Source organism: Leptodactylus fuscus, chromosome 7 (genome assembly GCF_031893055.1).
Source record: "Leptodactylus fuscus isolate aLepFus1 chromosome 7, aLepFus1.hap2, whole genome shotgun sequence".
Classification (NCBI taxonomy): domain Eukaryota; kingdom Metazoa; phylum Chordata; class Amphibia; order Anura; family Leptodactylidae; genus Leptodactylus; species Leptodactylus fuscus.
Window position 1 is genome coordinate 145,280,315 of NC_134271.1, and position 21,136 is coordinate 145,301,450.

The 21,136-nt window shown below is 43.2% G+C and overlaps 1 protein-coding gene across 1 annotated transcript in view; it reads left to right on the forward strand.

The window, feature by feature from the left end:
• LOC142214622 (Fc receptor-like protein 5) overlaps window positions 1-20,874 on the forward strand; it is an 89,857-nt gene extending 68,983 nt beyond the window's left edge. Inside the window, exons 7-12 of the mRNA XM_075283560.1 lie at window positions 8,801-9,089; window positions 10,725-11,014; window positions 15,312-15,383; window positions 16,240-16,311; window positions 19,495-19,958; window positions 20,764-20,874. Coding sequence (XP_075139661.1) covers window positions 8,801-9,089; window positions 10,725-11,014; window positions 15,312-15,383; window positions 16,240-16,311; window positions 19,495-19,958; window positions 20,764-20,874 — 1,298 coding nt within the window. The remainder of the gene's footprint in view (window positions 1-8,800; window positions 9,090-10,724; window positions 11,015-15,311; window positions 15,384-16,239; window positions 16,312-19,494; window positions 19,959-20,763) is intronic.
• Window positions 20,875-21,136: the final 262 nt, after the last annotated feature.

The following is a 21,136-nucleotide window of genomic DNA, read 5'->3' on the forward strand; positions in this document are numbered from 1 at the left end:
AGTGGAGTGCACCGGTTTTTAGTCGCGGCTACTCTGGAAAGGCCGCCTCTCCAGAACCTGAGGTGGCCTCCGCCAAAAGACCCTGTATGAACTTACCCTAAGAGTATTCTACACTATGTTTTATAGATCGGTTCCTAGGAGCCCTGATAGTATTATACACTATGTTTTATAGGTAGGTTCCTAAGAGCCCTGACAGTATTCTACACTATGTTTTATAGATAGGTTCCTAGGAGCCCTGATAGTATTCTACACTATGTTTTATAGGTAGGTTCCTAAGAGCCCTGACAGTGTTATACACTATGTTTTATAGATAGGTTCCTAGGAGCCCTAAGAGTGTTCTAGACTATTTTTAAACCAATTTGAGGTTTGTTTTTCACTAGAGATGAGTGAACAGTAAAATGTTTGAGGTTCGATATTCCTTTCAAGTAGCCCCTCAATATTCGACTACTCGAATCGAATATCGAACCCTATTATAGTCTATGGGGGGAAAATGCTCATTTCAGGGGTAGGCAATATTCAATCAAATTATACTTACCAAGTCCACAAGTGAGGGTCGGGCTGGATCCTCCGTGCAGTCTTTTCCTTGCAGGGTCCCCGCGGCATCTTCCGGCTCTGAATTCACTCTGCCAGGCATCGGGCCTGGGCAGAGCCGACTGCGCATGTCAGCACTACAAGCGGGCATGCGCAGTCAGCTCTGCCCAGGCCCGATGCCTGGCAGAGTGAATGAAGAGCCAGAAGAGCCGCGGGGACGCTGCGCGGAGAAGACTTCTAAAGGTAGGAGAAGAACCAGCGTTGATTGGCTGACTGTATAGCATTCGGCCAGTCAATGCTGGTTCTGCATCGAGCTTTTCCATTCGAATAGCGAGTGGTACTCGATCGAGTATGAGTATTTCGAATACCGTAGTATTCGATGGAATATCTACTCGATCGAATACTACTCGCTCATCTCTAGTTTTTACCAAAACTAATCTTGGTTTTGAAACACACGAATCTGAAACAAAAGAAGTCTCTATTTATAACTCATCTGAGAGATTGGAGTGTGATCACAGACTTCAGCTCCATTGATCATCCCAAAGTGCAAACTAACTAACTTGGCACAAATTCACTTTTTTATACACAGTGTCCAAGTGTAAAGTGTGTGTCAGGCTGCAGGTACATGGTGAGATATCTTTGGGTCCATTCCAGTAAGGGCTCGGTCCCCAGGACCCCAGCCGATGCATAATGGTTCTGTCTCCCAAATACTAATGTAGGAGACCAAACAAATATAAAGTTATCCCAACAACAACTGCAGGATAGCCAGCACAGATAAATACCCGCCAACACATATTGTACAACTTGTCTAATAGTACATCATAAAGGGCCCTAATAACATCTTAGGGATCTTCATGGCTTTTTCTCCACCACTTTACAAAAGTTGTGCTATCAGAGTAAGTTATAGTTATTAGAGATAAGTCTATTGGGTTCTAGTAATAATCTATTAGTTATACATTTACTCTAAAGGCGCCCCTAACCTGTAATATCCTCCAATGTAGAAATGTACCAGGACTATATTCTATCTGATAACTCTTCTTCTATTCTGTTTATAGGGCTGGTTCTCCTACAAGAAGGTAAGTGACCACATCTGTCCTTTCATGCTTTATTCTATAAAATTGATCATTATATATAGAATGTGGAGGTGTCACATAAACCACTATGTAAGTTTACATTTTCAGTTTTATTGTATGTCCTGTTTTAGTATTCATGAATTAACATGCAGGGTGTTATGATCAGCAGGGTTTATTTAAAAAAAAAAAAAAAAAAACCTAAACCCTACGGAGCCCTCTGGGCTACTGACTGCTAAGCAACCTGGTGTGAACGCTGTCAACAGTTACTGTCTCTGCCAGCCAAATAAGAGGACCAGGTGCGCTCTGTTACTATTCACAGAGCCCTGTGCAGTCAGAGCAGCCGCACAAATAAACTAACTGGTTAGCCTGAACTCCTGGACTAGCCAGAGACCAATTAACACCCTGTGTGCTTCCAGCCACCCAACTCCCAATGCAGCTACAGCCTAACAACCGGTCAGTGTGAATACTGACAGACACACTAACACACACAAGGCAGCATGCTGCCCAAATATAAATGGCATTGCTGACTAAGGGGAAAATTTTCTAGCTAGGCCAACTATGGTTATACAGGCTGGAACCCAATCACACATACACATACCATTTAGGATTTCAGATTTGGGAGTCAATCTTAGAGCTCCGGGCGATCAGGCCAGACCCCTTATATAGGCAAGGGGCGGTCACCAGCAAATAGCCCAGCTGCCCAATCTGAGCGTCCATTGGTCGACACACCAGTCCATCAAAGACTCGACCACACCCGGCTGTTGCAAAACAGATTAACCCCTGCAACCCTGGACTGTACAAAAGAACAGGCAGTGACGCCCATCTCATGGCCGCAACTTCTGCACAGTCCTAACACTAATCCCCCCACCAACGACGCCATGCGTCTCCGGGTCGGGGACGAACATGGTGAGGAGTGAGCCAGACACGATCCCTTGGGGACAGTTCCATCCCTGACCTATGTCTGATGTCAGTTGTTACTCTGCTCCTGCCCTTGGCCTGACTCATGGCCGAATGTATAAGCCGTGGAGCTTTATTATTTGGTAATTTTACCACAGGACTTGGCAAGTCAGGGGAGTAAGAAAGTCCAGTCCTTATATCCTGCCCAGATACTATGCCTACACTCTGCTTAGTGTTAGATTTTTCCCTAGCTTTCCCTTGCGGGCAAAAACCCTCCCTGGCACCTGATGACAGGAGATAATGACACTTTCCTCCAGATTTACGCCTCCTGTTTCAGCGTGGAAGTGACGTTGCCGTTGGCAACAGGTCAGTGGAGTATACTCCAAGTCTGTGTTTTACCAGAGACCCAGCAGTATGTACAGTAAAGACCTCTGCAGACTGAGGCGGTAAGGCCTCTTGCTTTGAAGGCCTCACTGGCGGGATGGTAGATTGTATCACCTCCATACACCTTCCCTTGCACTCAGGACTCCACTTAATAATCTCCCCTTGCCTCCAGTCTATGACTGGTGAGTGCTGGCATAACCATGGGAGACCTAGAATCACTGCATCAGTTAAGCCCTCCAAGATTTGGAACGAGAGCTCCTCTGTATGCAGTGTTCCACTCCGCAGAAGCAACGGTGGCGTCTCAAATCGGATCTGCGGCCGAATCTGAGACCCGTCTACCACCGTAATGTTAATGGAGGTCTTTAGAGCTCTCATGGGCACACCATTCTGCTGGGCGAATTTGGCTGACATAAAATTCCCCATGGCCCCAGAGTCTATCATTGCTCTAGTATTTAAACATCCATTACCCAGCTTAAGGGCTACTGGGAAATGGACACGATTATGGGACTTTTGTGTACCAAGTAACCCACCCCCGATGGACACTTGGCTAGCCTTCTTTTCCAGTGGGGTCGAGCATTGAGGAGCAATATGCCCTGGCCTGTTGCAACGGTAACAAATTACCCCCTGATTTTCCTACTCCTGCTGCCACCAGGAGTGGAAGCACAGGAGGTTTCCATAGGTTCAGTGGACTCCACAACGGGCGAGGCAGTGGTAGATTTTATGACCCCCCCTCTGTGACATAAGATTACGCTCGAGCCCCCGCTCCACTCTCCTATCAGACAACTGTGTATCCACACGAGTAGCTGAATTGATTAGGGCAGAGAGGGAGGTAGAAGGCTTTCGGCCTGCTAGTTCGTCCTTTATATTTGAGGACAAACCTTTCCAAAAGATTGCCACAGGTACCTTGTCTGGCCAATCCAGCTCGGATGCCAAGGTTCGAAACTCTATAGCAAAGTCCACTACTGAGCTCTGGCCTTGCTTTAAACGTAAGAGCTGAGAGGCATAGGTAGACTGGGGCACTGGGCCATGAAACACCAGGCGTAGTGCTTCACACAGCACGGCTAGTGTAGCCAAGTCCGCTGCGTCCTGTTCTTTTAACGGGGTGACCCAGGCCAAGGCTCTCCCAGTGAGCAAGGAAACCACAAAGGCTACTTTAGACTTCTCATCTGGGGAAAAGACTGGGACAGGCTTCAATGTATGTTTTACATTGGTGAATGAATCCCCGACATCCCTGCGACTCACCCACATACCGCTCCGGAGGCAGGAGAGGACACGGTGATGCTGCAGGGGTCGGCAGACTACCAAACAACTGAGCCATAGTCTGAACTAACCTTTGAGATAGGTCAGAAAAATTAATTGGGGCAGCTGGTGGAGATTGCTGCAAGTGTTGCTCCAACGCTCCCAGGCATGTGTTCAGACTATTGACAATACTCATCAATTTTGAAGATGAAGTCATATTGCGGCGGGGCTCTGGCTCTAAGATACTGTTATGATCAGCAGGGTTTATTAAAAAAAAAAAACTAAACTCTACGGAGCCCTCTGGGCTACTGACTGCTAAGCAACCTGGTGAGAATGCTGTCAACAGTTACTGTCACTGCCAGCTAAATAAAAGGACCAGGTTTGCTCTGTTACCGTTCACAGAGTCCTGTGCAGTCAGAGTAGCCGCACAAATAAACTAACTGGTTAGCCTGAACTCCAGGACTAGCCAGAGACCAAGTAAACCCTGTGTGCTTCCAGCCACCCAATGCAGCTACAGTCTAACAACCGGTCAGTGTGAATATTGACAGACGCACTCACATACACAAGGCAGCATGCTGCCCAACTATAAATGGCATTGCTGAATAAGGGGGAAATTTTCTAGCTAGGCCAACTGTGGTTATACAGGCTGGAACCCGATCACACATATACACACCATTTGGGAGTCAATCTTAGAGCACCGGGCGTCCGGACCAGCCCCCTTATATAGACAAGGGGCGGTCACCAGCAAATAGCCCAGCTGCCCAATCTGAGCGTCCATTGGTCGACACACCAGTCCATCAAAGACTCGACCACACCCGGCTGTTGCAAAACAGATTAACCCCTGCAACCCTGGACTGTACAGAAGAACAGGCAGCGACGCCCATATCATGGCTGCAGCTTCTGCACAATCCTAACACAGGGTAACTGTAGACTAACCTGGAGTAGAAGTCTAAGTAAATATTTTTTTATGAAAAATATTCAAGGTCTCTTTTAAAATGGTCCCTGTGTCTACACTTCCCCTGTATGACACGTGATGTCTTATAGGAGCCGCCATCAGACCTGCGGTGACCTTCACTCCAGACTACAAGAAGATCTTTACATCAGAGCAGATAACAATGACCTGTGATGTGGGATCTACTATAGGAGAGGGGATGGATTATATATGTTACAGAGACAGCAAGCAAGTATACAATGGGAAATCCTATATAATACAGAAGGCTGAAACATCACACAGTGGAAGTTACCAATGTCAGACCAGACCTGGAGAAATAAGTGACCCCGCTAGACTGGAGGTTAGTGATCGTGAGTAAATCTACCAGATGATATATATACAGGCAAGGTAACAAGTTGTATCACACACAGACTGATAAGAGATCATATGTCTCCTCATCTTATATCATTGTATATTACAGGTTATGATGTCATCCTGCAGACCCCTCTATATGTCTATGAAGGAGATGACATATATATAAGATGTCGCCACCGTCCTGGGAACTCTGGAGGACGGACAAGATTTGACAAAGATAGAATAAACATCACAGACTGGTCAGATAATGCAGAATATTATATTAGTAATGTAACCAAGATGACTGCCGGGACATACAGATGTATAAAAGAAGTCTATTATAATGATATATATAACCTACATGTAGATGAAGTTTCTGTATCTGTACAAGGTAAGTCCAGGATCATTTATATAGGAATTATTTGTAGGATTTGTACACTATATCTGGAGCCACTTTGTCTCCTGAAGTCTCATCTACAATTATTGATGGGTGAGGTCGGGTTTAAATGTGGTAAAGGTTTTAAAAATTCCCAAGTTGTAGTATATAGTGGGATTATAAAATTCCTGGGAAATTCTATACATTGCAGATTGTTTCCATATTTTTGGTGCAGATTTCACCTTGTGTAATATAGAAGACAAATACACAACTTCCTAAATCTGGGTGTAGTAGATGGGATTATAGAGGTTGTGCCACAATAGCAAATCTGTCACCTGCTCAGGACAGATCATAGGTAGAGATGGGCGAACCTCTGCATTTTGGTTTTGGGTTCAGCCCGTTCCGTCCTATGATTCATCTCGATCTGAATAAATTTGTTCCAAATCAGAGTTTAAATTAGCTAAAAACATTGGCCCAGATGTAATAACTGGTCACAACTAGAAAGTGGTCAAAATGTGTCTTAAGTTGGTTAATTGTTATTGCATTAAGGAGTATCTCAGCTCGTGTGGCCGGCTCACTACATTTATAGACAGTGGACAGACCAGGGTGAGGATCTAGGTAGACGCGGATACTGTTGTCCATCAGATTTACTTTAACTTACTGCAGGAACCTGGTGTGAGTTATATCATAAAAGTACAGCAGTCTGGAGTCTCTTAATAATTTTTCCATGTCTACTGTCAGAATGAATTAAGACCAATGTAAAAGAAATCCCAGTCCTAATAAATCGCCCCCCCCCCCCCCATGGTGTATGACATAGCCAGGGCTCCTAAGACTCCATCTCACCCATTTCTAGATCTCTAGGGCAAACACAGCCTAAGTGACATGTATGTGTATAGGACAACAGATAGTAGGCAGTGGATTAAGACTACATCTTTCATTATACATTGGGGTCCATCAAGTCCACTCTATAACCCTATAGTGTTGATCCAAAGGAAGGCAAAAATCAACAAAACAAGAGACTGATGCCAATTGCATGTCAGGAGAAAATAATTTTTACCAAATCCAGCAATCCCAATAAAACCCTGAATCAACTTGTCTTTATCAAAGTCTTAAATCCATATCCTGTAATATTTTTACATTCAATAAAGTCATTTAGGCCCACTTTGACCTTGCCCAATGAATCCACCATCAGCACATCCTGTGGCAGTGTGTACCATATCCTAAGTACTCTTACATTATAAGATCCCGTCTAGATCGCTGGTGAAATGTTCTTTCCTCCAGACGTCACTGTCTTATGCTTAGGAGTAAAAGGATCATTAGAAAGGTCTCCCTTGTTATTATGTCTCCAAATATCCATCTTTTCTCTAAACTTAATCTCCCAATGTTTGTTAATCTGTCTCTGTACTCCAATCCGACCATTAATAATCTTGGTTGTCCTTCTCTGCACTCTTTCTAATTCAGTTATGTCCATCTTGCATACCGGGGTCCAAAATTGTGCACAATAGTCTACTTGGTTGTACCAGTGATTTGTATAGAGGTATAACTATGTCCTTGTCATGAGAATATGGAACTCTTTTGATGCATCCCATAATTTTATTTGCCATGGCAGCAGCATTGGTCACTAAAGGCAGTCTTATCTAGTAGATTCCCACCAACTTGGGAAACTTATTGGGGTTCTCCGGGTCAGGACTTGTCTCCCTGATACTCTTCCCTCTACTCCTCTTTCTAGCAGTCACTCAGCTCTCTGTTTGTCCATCCTGAACCTCCATGCTTCCATCCCTATCTCCCTAGTCTCCATTTTCTTTCATGTGCTTTATATCACATGACAGTGCGGGATACAGACACATGTGTCACCTACAGCCATTATTCAATTAGATATCTTTTGAAGTCAGGCAGTTCAGGTGCTGAATTTGCAGTATTGTCTTGTGGCGTTGATGCAGTAACTATCCTATAATCTATCAGGAACAGGACAGGTGTCCGGAGATCCTGAGGAAAAGATAGAAGAGGTTTATTACTGCTTCCACCTATTACTTTACACACAACTTACTGTAGTACTCAATGAGTCCATCTCTGTGTGACCACCATTGTTGTAGATCTGATGGGTCTTAGCAGAACCAGAACAAAACAGCCAGTGCCAGTGACTATTGTCACTATAGAGATAGAAAAGTGCAGAGAGAATAATCCAGATAGGAGGTGAGTATAGACAATGGATGTGTCTTCTACATGGGAGAACTTCTTACTTTATCTGATGCCTGAATAAATTTAAATTGTTACTGCCTTGTAGAAATTCTCCCCAGTGTTGGGGGCACAAGACCCCCAGAGCTTATGTTGTTGTAGTTTCAAATTAAATAACAGGCCAAGATCGGCTACAGCCATCTTTGACCTGGAGAACCACAAAGACACAGATGGTGGTGTATCAAAATGGATTCTGTTTAATGGTGGCTAGAACAACAGTATATATCACATGGCATAGACAGAACAGGATTGGCTAGTATAATTAGCATACCATCTATTGGTGGAGAAGTTTGTAACAATAGCCCTGATGCATATCTATTGGATAAGAAACTGGAGAGAGGTCACACCCCCCTGAGGGCTAGCTCAAGTTTAAAATGGAGTCTGTGAGCTCATGGTATGGTGGTCGCATGGTCTCACAAAATGGCAGCCATTAGCACATGTCTCAAACACACACCCTAGATGTCTATCTCATGGTATTCTAAAGACAATAGACATCCTTGTTGGAGACAATTAGCTTAATTACCCTTCTCTTGTCCCTTTATCTTAAAAGGGGTCTTTCGTCTTTGATATTCTCCTGACCATGCCCCTGGTCCAGTCAAGCTGTCTCCATTTTAATTAGCTTAGCCAGTTCACTTTGTGAGACAAAACTACCTATCTTTGATAGAGACAAGATTACTGAAAGGACAAGTAATTTCGGCCCTCACTTTATGTAATTTATCATAAAATATTGTTAGCCCCCCACACCAGTAATATATTGTTATCACTTTATTCCTTTTCTAGATCTGTTCACGACCCCAACACTATCAGTGACCCCACAACCAGTTATTACTACAGATAAGATGGCCCTGACATGTCAGACAAGTCTCCCTCCTCCTCCCAGACACAATACACAACTGCGGATTGCTTTCTACAGAGAAGGAGGGATTGTTCAGGGATTTGGTGTCAGTGATACCTATGAAGTCTACAATGTCCAGCTGGAGGATTCTGGGAAATATTCATGTGAGGTGGAAACTACAGATGGCAGAGTAAGGAAGAGAAGTGCAGAGAGAATAATCCAGATAGGAGGTGAGTATAGACAATGGTTGTGTCTTCTACATGGGAGAACTTCTTACTTTATCTGGAACATGAATGAATGTACTTTTGGTGTAAATCCCTATAAATAATACTTTCTCCCATCTATACCTTCCATTATTAGAGACTAGCTGGTACCCGTGACTTCGTCTGCGGTGATTGTAGCAGTGGGTATATACAGGCGCGGGTAAGGTTTTCGTACTGTGTATAAGGTATGGGATATGAAATGTAAGTTTGTATCTTGTTGTTGCTGTAATTCAGAGAATACGTGAGACTTTTGTGTTGCAGTTACTTTGTATTAGAGCTGCTATATATACGGTGTTGTGAGAAACTTTACGTAGTGACTTTGGGACAGAAGTATTTGAAGTTAACCCCTTCCCGCCGATGGTATTTTTTGATTTTCGTTTTTGACTCCCCTCCTTCTAAACCCCATAACTTTTTTATTTCTCCGCTCCCAGAGTCATATGAGGTCTTAATTTTTGCAGGACAAATTTTTCTTCATGATGCCGCCATTAATTCTTCTATATAATGTACTGGGAAGCAGGGAAAAAATTCAGAATGGGGTGGATTTCAAGAAAAAATGCATTTCTGCGACTCTTACGGGCTTTGGTTTTACGGCGTTCACTGTGCAACCAAAATGACATGTCCCCTGTATTCTGTGTTTCGTTACGATTCCGGGGAGACCAAATTTATATGGTTTTAGTTACATTTTGACCCCTTAAAAACAAATCCAAAACTGTTAAAACATTTTTTTTTGAAAAGTCGCCATATTCCGACAGCTGTAACTTTTTTATACGTGCGTGTACGGGGATGTATAGGGCGTCTTTTTTTGCGGGACTGGGTGTACTTTGTAGTTCTACCATCTTCAGGAAATGTTATTGCTTTGATCACTTTTTATTCAAATTTTTATCAGAATCAAAACAGTGAAAAAACGGCGGTTTGGCACTTTTGACCATTTTTCCCGCTACAGCGTTTACCGAAAAGGAAAAATATTTGTATATCTTTGTAGAGCGGGCGATTTCGGATGCGGGGATACCTAACATGTTTTGTGTTTCACAGTTTTTAACTACTTTTATATGTGTTCTAGGGAAAGGAGGGTGATTTGAATTTTTATTCCTTTTTTTTTGTTTTTAATATTTTTTTTACTTTTTTTTTAACTTTTTTTTTGCATTTATTAGACCGCCTAGGGGTATTGACATGGGTGGGCGGTGTCGCGGATTGTCAGAGCAGTGGGGGTTGGCAAACATGGCTGCTCCGGAGCGTTAAAGAGAACCTCCTGGAGTATCAGTAAGGTGAGGGGCAAAGTGGGAAAGTATATGTATATGAGATTGTGTGGGGTTAGGGGCGAGGCTGTAGAGGGCAATAGGAATTTTGTGGCTTGCTATGGTCCAAAGTGTGTGAGATTGCAGAGATGGTGATGTGAGTTTGGGGTTTGTGGGGGTCCTGGGAAAAACATATGTGCGCTATTGTGACGAAAAGTAGCCTATTGCGCAATCGGGTGTATTAACTATGTTTGTGGAAAATTTCAGCCAAATCGGTCGAGCGGGTTTTGCGTGATTGACTAACAAACATCCGAACACACAAACCCACAAACATCCAAACTCACAAACTTTCACATTTATAATATTAATAGGATCTTCTCACATCCCATCATTACTGTGACCAACAATGTAGTGACTGAAGGAGATCCCATGGCCCTGACATGTGACACGACTCTTAGTCCATACAGACCGGCCACAAGACTGGAGTTTGCTTTCTATAGAGATGGATGGAAGGTTCAGGATTCTTCTCCATCTAATAGATATGAGGTTCAGTCTGCTCAGCTGGAGGATTCTGGGAATTATACATGTCATGTAAGAACCATGATCAGCTCTACAATGAAGATCAGTGATAGGTACAACATATGGGTAGATAATTCAAATGGTAAAATGAATTAAATTGTACATCAATCTTCCCCAACCGTACTTTGGGTCCTACAGTCTATGTAGACTGTAAAGAAAAGAAACTGTAGAAGACATATAATCAGGATAAACAGGAAATTATATTGTCTATGTATAATAATATTAAGGCTAGTTCACACAGAGTAAAATGGTCTGGATTTTGACACGGGAAGCCGTATCAGAATCCGGACCAAAATGCGTCTGCCGCGGCTAGCTGCAACTGTCACGGCTTCCGGCAGTCGCAGCTTTCCCCTCCGGATTAGGTCCAAATGAATGGGCCTAGTCAGGAGGGAGGTGTTGCAAGGCAGATGTTCGTGGCTAAATCCGCCGCAGAATCCGCCTGAAGAAAGGACTGCTTGCTTCTTTTTTCCGTGAGTTGGAACAAACTGCTCGCGGAAAAAGTAAATGACTGGCTCCCATTGATTTCAATGGGAGGCGTTTTTTAGATCCGGATCCTGAAGCGGATTCCACGTCAAAATCGAGCCCATTTGACTCCATATGAACTAGCCCTAAAGGTTCTGTACACACCTTTCTCTACGCCTAATCCAAAGCTCTGTGAACTACTCGAGATTCAAGATTCGTTTCGAGTAGAGCCTGAATATTCGATTGATAAAAAGTAAGCTCCCTCGTAACCGCAAGCTGCCAGCTCTCTGGACTAGCAAAGACGAGCCTGCCACAAGCAGGTTATGAGGCAGGTTACTTTTTCTTATAGGAGTGAATTGACCAGCGTTGATTGGCCAGTGTACAGCATTCGTCCAATCAACGCTGGTTCTGCCGGAGGCTCGTCTGTGAGGAGGCGGAGTCTAAGATAAAACCACAATGGAGACTGCTGTGGTCTGATCTTAGACTCCACCTCCACACAGACAAGCCTCTGGTAGAACCGAATGGTGTATACCGGCCAATCAACGCTGGTCAATTGGTACACTATATAGCATTCGACAACAGTGTAATGCTATACAGTGTACAGTCATGGCCAAAAGTTTTGAGAATGATACAAATAATAATTTTTACAAAGTCTACTGCTTCAGTTTTTCTAATGGCAATTTGCATATACTCCAGAATGTTATAAAGAGTGATCAGCTTAACAGCAATTACTTGCAAAGTCAATATAGAAAATGAAAATGAAAATGAACTTTATCCCCCAAAACACATTTCAACATCATTGCAGCCCTGCCTTAAAAGGACCAGCTAACATTGTTTCAGTGATTGCTCCATTAACACAGGTGTGGGTGTTGATGAGGACAGGGCTGGAGATCAATCTTTCATGATTAAGTAAGAATGACACCACTGGACACTTTAAAAGGAGGCTGGTGCTTGGCATCATTGTTTCTCTTCTGTTAATCATGGTTATCTCTAAGGAAACACATGCAGTCATCATTGCACTGCACAAAAATGGTCTAACAGGGAAGAGTATCACAGCTAGAAAGATTGCACCTCAGTCAACAATCTATTGCATCATCAAGAACTTCAAGAAGAGAAGTTCCATTGTTGGCAAAAAGGCTCCAGGGCGCCCAAGAAAGACCAGCAAGTGCCAGGACCGTCTCTTAAAAGTGTTTCAGCTGCGGGATCGGGCTACCAGCAGTGCAGAGCTTGCTCAGGAATGGCAGCAGGCAGGTGTGAGTGCATCTGCACGCACTGTGAGGCGGAGACTCTTGGAGCAAGGCCTGGTCTCAAGGAGGGCAGCAAAGAAGCCACTTCTCTCCAGAAAAAACATCAGGGACAGACTGATATTCTTCAAAAGGTACAGGGAGTGGACTGCTGAGGACTGGGGTAAAGTCATTTTCTCTGATCAATCCCCTTTTCGATTGTTTGGGACATCTTGAAAACAGCTTATTTGGATAAGATGAGGTGAGCGCTACCACCAGTCTTGTCTCATGCCAACTGTAAAGCATCCTGAAACCATTCATGTGTGGGGTTGCTTCTCAGCCAATGGAATCGGCTCTCTCACAGTCTTGCCTAAAAACACAGCTATGAATAAAGAATGGTACCAGAATGTCCTCCAATATTAACTTCTCCCAACCGTCCAAGAGCAGTTTGGCGATCAACAATGCCTTTTCCAGCATGATGGAGCACCTTGCCATAAAGCAAAGGTGATATCTAAATGGCTCAGGGAACAAAACAGAGAGATTTTGGGTCCATGGCCTGGAAACTCCCCAGATCTTAATCCCATTGAGAACTTGTGGTCAATCATCAAGAGACAGGTGGACAAACAAAAACCTACAAATTCTGACAAAATGCAAGCATTGATTGTGCAAGAATGGACTGCTATCAGTCAGGATTTGGTCCAGAAGTTGATTGAGAGCATGCCAGGGAGAATTGCAGAGGTCCTGAAGAAGAAGGGTCAACACTGCAAATATTGCAACGCTGCATTAACTCATTCTAACTGCCAATATAAGCTTTTATTACTCATAATATGATTGCAATTCTATTTCTGTATGTGATAAAAACATCTGACAAACACACAGAAAAACCAGAGGGCAGCAGATCATGTGACAATAGAAGATTTGTGTCATTCTCAAAACTGTTGGCCATGACTTGTATAGCATTCGGCAAATCAGTGCTGGTTCTGAATCAAATATTTACTGTGAATAGCTAGTAGTATTCGATTGAGTACGAATATTCAAATACTACTACTCGATCAAATACTACTCGCTCATCTCTAGTAATAATACATATTACAAGTTGATAACTTTTAGGTTATTATTAGAGATGAGTGAACAGTAAAATGTTCGATATTCGATATTAATTTCGAATAGCTGCTCAATATTCGACTATTCGAACGAATATCGAACCCCATTATAGTCTATGGGAGAAAATGCTTCGCTACAGGGGATCCCACCATTCGACTCAGGAGAGTCCACTATCACACCCCAGGAAATGATGCCAACACCTCTGAAATACAACTGGGACAACTGGGACTTCGGAGTAGTTGAGCTGAGTCTGCAGTATCGTCTACAGAGTGTAGTTGAGCTGAGTGTGCAGTATTGGACACATCTCCCTGCCCAGTACCTGCCCACACTCTCCTAAGCCCCGCCTTCTCTATAATACTAGTCGAGAGAGAGGGGGGCAGGGTGCTCTGAAGACCAGACAGAGGACCGGACCAAGAAGAACAGGGAGCTGCAGGTAAGCGGACACTGGTGGGAGGAGGGGGTTAATCACTACACAGCGTGGGGTCCAAAAATTGAAACAGTTTTTGGACTACATGCTGTGTAATGAATAGGATCGTCTTTAAAATCCCAGCTCTGCTTCATCTCCCACGTAGTGGTGTCCGATACTGCACACTCCGCTCAACTACTCCGGAGTAGTTGAGCTGAGCGCACGGCCCGATGTATCAGAGCTGGCAGATGCAGCCAAGCACAGTGCATTCCCAGCTCTGCTTCATCTCCGATGTACAGTACTGTGTCAGCACTGCTATATCTGAGATCGAACCACAATGGATCTTAGATTCCGCCTCCTCCAGCAGAACCAGCGTTGATTAGCCAAATGCTGTACACTGGCCAATCAACACTGGTCAATGCATTCCTATGGGAAAAAGTCAGCTTGCTCATATCACAAGCTGACAGGGATCCCGACATAATACAGTGACTTAGGCATGCATATCGTGACTTAGGCTTGCATATTGGAAGCTGACAGGGATTCCGACCAGATGGAGCCCCAAAGAGCTGGGTGAGTGACATTCCCCCTAAATAAAGGTAATCCCTAGCTAACCCTGCCTGTACATCTGTCCCTGTCTCACAGTCACATAGTTCACAGTCCCAAATTAATCGAATGTTAAATCCACCATTCGTCTAAATTGGAGGTCACATGTTTTCAGCTGCCAATGGGTTTTTCCATTTTTTTTAACTGCCTTCGTTGTCATAGTTCCTGTCCCACCTCCCCTGCACAGTTATTGGTGCAAAACAAGTGCCAGGGAAAGGGGGAGGGGATACAAATTTTTACTGCGTTTGCCTCGTGGTATTCGATTGGAATCAAACACCTCGAACGGCCTGATATTCGATTGAATGTGTATTCGATCGAACGATGTTCACTCATCTCTAGTTATTATCATATCATGGAACTAGTCTGACTAGGAAGAGTTTGGGGTCAAGGCAGAGTAAGTTGCCCCAATATTAATCTTATATAAAGTAATAACTTAGAAATGTATTGAAGAATTTTACTAATGTGTAAACAGGATCCAATGTAGAATTTTCTATATATTATTCATGCAGTGCTTCATCCTATACTGTCACATTGGGATTTGCCTATACATTTATCTTTTGGATTATTTCATTCTTTTCTAGAGCTCTTCTCTCCTCCAGTGCTGAAGGTATCTCCAGAGTTGGTCAATGATGGAGATAACATGACCCTGACATGTAACACACAACTTACCGAACCTAGACGGAGTACAGAGCTGCAGTATGTCTTCTACAGAGATGGGAGGAACGTTCAGGGATTCAGCTCTGATAATAAATATGAGGTGGAACATTCTGGGACATATACATGTGAGATACAGACACCGAACAGCAAGATAAAGAAGAGGAGTCAGAACCTTCATGTACAAGGTAAACTGTGTCTATAATCCTGTAGTTGGACTTCACACCGAAACGTGCAAATAAGTATCCACTTATTCATCACAAATGCACTTGTGATGAATAAACGGATACTTATTTGCACATTTTGGTGTGAAGTCCATCATTACGTTGTCATAAACGGGTTGGGACCCTACACTCACACGATCCTGAATCTACAACAGCACCCCTACATATTATCCTGTAGTTATCACTTATATTACCTGAGTATTATCTAATGATAGATTCTCTCTCTCCATAGTGTCAGAAGTCTCTTCTCCAATAACCATACTGTCTGTAAGTTTGGGGCTGTTACTACTCATCATCATCATCATCCTTATTTTCTTGTACATTTATCATCACCGCCGATCATCCAATACTAACCCTCAGCCAATAACAGGTAATAGAAAATTCCATCCAAAAACTTACCAAACACTAGACCAGTGTTCATATAATTTTGTACATAATAGTCCTTATAATATAAAAGACAAAGGGCGGCCATTGGTATCTCCAACTTGGGAAAATGTATTGCTGCAAACACTGACTCAAACTCAGCTGGAATTATTTATTATGGCCAGGTTAGGTTGGAGATGGTCTGTATGGCTTATAAATAATGTATTACTTCAATTCCAAATTGATACTTACTGAGTTATTTTTTCAGCCGCTGACAATGAACCTTCCCCTGATGTAGAAGTTACTTATACTGTGCTTAATGTGACCGGTAGACCACAAAGTAAGTATCTCCAGCACTTCTTTATCTAGGTTTCTCCATTGTAAACCTTGCTGTTATAGTACAGAGTTGCATCTACCAAGAGGCAATGTGAGCATGTTGCCTCAGGCAGCGCCTGCAGTTTTACATAGACTTCTGGCTGACTGGCGTGCTTTTTTGTAGCTAAGTCCTTAAGAACTTGAATAGCCCCCGTCACTTCTGCATTGCAGTGTATTGTTACTTTAAAAGTACCGGCACATGGTGCAGATTGCTCTTGGGTTAACTCCATAAATGCCTTATATTTCTGGTCACACTCACTTGGCTGCTTCAAGATTTTGTGCAGCATGACAACAGAGATTGTGTAACAATTACCAATAACCAAAACATTTCTCCAATATATATTTCCAGCATTCCCTTTAAGATTTGTTCACATTCCATAATCCATCATCCCATTATCACCATCTTGGGTAACATGAATCTAGTTTGTTTCACATGAACTGGAAATGATCTATAAAGCTGATCAATATCTGCTTATTGATCATCGGCAGTGTAAGAGTCTCGTGGCCAAGCGTTTTGAGACTGATACAAATTTTGAGTAATCGATGCAAATTCACACCAGTGCCAGTTAGACAGCTATGGTCAGTGGCTTTACAGACTGTGAGATATTTACCATTCTTCTAATAGTAGGTACGGTCATGGCCAAAAATTTGGAGACCCATATTTAGTTTTCGCAAAGTTTGCTGCTTTGGTGTTTTTAGTCAGATGCTTCAATGGTTACTGAAGTACAATTACAAGCATTTCAGAAGTTTTTACAATTATAGTGACAAATACATAAAGTTTCTTCAGAGACTCAATATTTCCAATGTTGTCCCCTATTTGTCAAGACTTCCTTGGCATGTTGGATAAGATTTCAAGGTTGAGTTCACAGGGACACTTAGTTACTAGAGATGAGTGAACGGCGTTCAATCAAATTGATATTTGATGGAATATCAGGCCGTTCGAGGTGTTTGATTCCAATCGAACACCAGGTGGCAAACTCACTAAAAATTTGATTCCCCTCCCACCTTCCCTGGCGCGTTTTTTGCACCAATAACTGCACAGGGGAGGTGGGACAGGAGCTACGACAACGGAGGCATTGAAAAAAAATCAGAAAAAGTAATTGGCTGGCTAAATCAGGTGACCTCCAATTTATACGAATAGTGGATTTAATATCCGGTTCATATGAGACTGTGAACTATGTGACTGTGACACAGGGACAGATCTACAGGCAGGGTTAGCTAGGGATTACCTTTATTTAGGGGGGAATGTTACTCACACAGCTCTTTGGGGCTCTATCTTGTCAGGATCCCTGTCAGCTTGTGATATGCGCGAGCTGACTTTTTCCCATAGGAATGCATTGACCAGCGTTGATTGGCCGAATGCCCATACAGTGGCCAATCAACGCTGGTCAATGCATTCCTATGGCTCGGAACTACTAAAGGAATAGCTGAACTGAGCGAGCGTTCTCCCCGCCTACACTCTCCTAAGCCCCTCCTTTTCTATAATACTAGCCAGGAGAGGGGAAGGGCTTAGGAGAGTGTGGGCGGGGAGTCTCCCCACCCAGTACCCGCCCACACTCTCCTAAGCCCTGCCTTCTCTATAATAATAGTCCGGGAGAGGGGGGCAGGGCGCTCTGAAACCGGGACCATGGATCGAAGTGGACCAAGAGCAAAGAGCTGCAGGTAAGCAGACATTGTGGGGGTGGGGGGAAAGGGTTAATCACTACACAGCGTGGGGTACATGCTGTGTAGTGAATAGGATAGTCGTTACAATCCCAGCTCTGCTTAATCAACAAACAGTAGTGTCCAATACTACAAACTCAGCTCGACTATACCAATAGACTGAGCATGTAGTCTCTGATACTACAAACTCAGCTCAGCTATACTGATAAACTGAGTGTGTAGTGTCCAATACTACAAACTCAGCTCGGCTATACTGATAAACTGAGTGTGTAGTGTCCAATACTACAAACTCACCTCGACTATACCAATAGACTGAGTGTGTAGTCTCTGATACTACAAACTCAGCTCAGCTATATCGATAAATTGAGTGTGTAGTGTCTGATACTACAAACTCAGCTCGGCTATACTGATAAACTGAGTGTGTAGTGTCCGATACTACAAACTCAGCTCAACTATGCAGATAAACGGAGCGTGCAGTGTCCGATGTAGGTGAGCTGAGTGTGTAGGAGATGTAGATGTAGGAGAGCTGGCAGATATGCAGCAGACTAACACACTCAGCTCTGCTAACATCGGCCAGCTCTGCCATATCTCTGGTGTAGCAGCTCTGCACTACACCCAACCAACCCTCCATCTACTCCTCCTGTCACACACATCTCGTGTGTAGCAGAGCTCAGCACACACTCAGCTCTACTACATCTATACAACAGAGTGTAGAGATGTAGCAGAGGTGAGTGTGTGCTGAGCTATGTTACACCAGAGATGTGTGTGACAGGAGGAGTAGCCAAGCTGAGCGCATGGCTGGCTCTGCCTCATTTTGCCATAGGTATGCATTGACCAGCGTTGATTGGCCAGTCTTACAGCATTCGGCCAATCAACGCTGGTTCTGCCTGAGGAGGCGAAATCTAAAATTGGACGAGAATGGAAACTGCTGCGGACGGCTCTTAGACTCCGCCTCCTCAGGCAGAACCAGCGTTGACTGGCTGAATGTCGTAGACTGGCCAATCAATACTGGTCAATACATTCCTATGGGAAAAAGTCAGCTCCGGCATATCGCAAGCTGAAAGGGGATCCCAACATAATAAAGGTACTTGATGCCCCCAGACATGCTTCCCCTGCTGTCCCAGTTGCATTGCAGAGGTGTTGGCATCATTTCCTGGGGTGTGATAGTGGACTTGGTGACTCTCCTGAGTCGAATGGTGGGATCTCCTGTACTGAAGCATTTTCTCCCATAGACTATAATGGGGTTCGATAGTCATTTGAATAGTCGAATATTGAGATGCTATTTGTAATGAATCTCGAATCTCGAACATTTTACTGTTCACTTATCTCTATTAGTTACAAGTATTGCTTGTGACATGGCGCTCCATCATGATGGTCAAAGCATTGTTTATCCCATCTGTATACTGGGTGGTTGGGAGAAGTTGATCTTGGAGGAGGTTTAGATACCATCCTGGAGATAACATTCCACACACATGAATGGTCTCAGGATGTTTTACTCTTGGCATGATGCTGAACTCACTTCTTGTTCTTTGGGCGATCATTCATCCAAACAATCTCAATGGAGAAAATATCTTTACCTCCATCCTTCCAGTACTAGCTCCAGAATGTCAGTCTTTCCTGATGTTTTTCTTGGAAAGAAGTGGCCTCTGGAAGGAAGTCTGGAGAAGAAAATGTGAGCGCTACAGGGAACCCCTGGCCTGCCTGGTCAACAATCCTGGGACTGCTCCAAGAGGTAGTACCTGGTGGTATTCCTGCAGTAGAGTACAGGGTGACTTCTTAGACAACAGCATGAAGAGTTGCCCCAAACCAAAGAGGTTTAGTACCACAGAGGGTCCTCAGCGTGGTGGTCATTACATTGAATGTGAACCAGTTGAAGACATGTTTCACAAAGGTCTTAAACAATTTTTTATTGTTCATTTTCTAGATCAGTTACCGAAAGACAATGAACCTGTAAGTACTACAAATGTATAAACCTATCCTGAGTATTACACTACAAAGCTTAATGCAAATCTACATATTTTAACACTTTATACTTATAACTCTCTTTATATATATATATATTTCTTGAGTCAGATCTCTTTTTTTTTATTGATTTAGCTATTTTTAATTGAAATCTCCAAATCCCCTGTATAGAAAGATGGATAATAGATAATAATACTACTAATAATACACTACCTGTATCCACCACTAGAGGAAGCCTAAGATGTTACTGCATTCTCTCTCGTACCGTATATAACAAGCTCTAAAGCTTCTTTCCGTGGATATAGATGTCAAGTATTTTGTATTTTCAATCTATATTTATACAGATGAAAAAAGTTGGATATTCAGTTTACGCCACATTTTAGGATTCTTGCTTATAATAGTAGGAACTTATCAAGTTAAAGGGATTTTATCATTAGAATCTCATTTTATGCTAAACCTGGGTCGGATTAGCCTTAAGAAACCTTTAGTTGTCTTCTCCGCGTCGCCATTCCTTAGACGCCCCCAGTACTGTTTGAGCGCTGGTGACCAATGACATAGCTGTGGATCCAGCTCAAGAACGTCAGAGGATGACTAAAGGTAGAAATCCACACTGGGATAGACGTTATGGCACAAAAAGTGATGGGTCACAAGGACGTCTTCTGCTTTTGGTCTTGAACCTTTACCAAACACAAAAGTTTCAACAAGGCAAAATAAGTCTCCAGAATTACTGGGACACTTTATGCCTCTTGGTTTCTTCTTCTTGTCTAATAAATGTATTTTCTTCTTCCATTAGGACGTTGTCTATGCTCTAGTAAACTCCAAGGCTAAACAAAAAGTCAAAGCTTCTCAAGAAACATCTGAAACCTCAGCTGACATCTATCAGAATACCAGATCCCACAGATGAAATCATCTCTGAATGTGACCTTCATTAGCAAAGTTTAGCATGACACATAACAAGTTAAAGGGGATATCTAGAAAGAAATACACCTGAAAATCCAGAGTGGGCTGTGATACTCGCCTACCCCCAGTCCTCCATTTGGTCAGCGTGTCCCTCATTCTCTTCGCTACCAGTAATGGCTGAGTGGGAAGTGAAGAGATTCAGGTGACCAGTCTGAGCAGTAATATATTGGGTTCTGGTGACATATCAGCAGTGAACATGGGGGTGC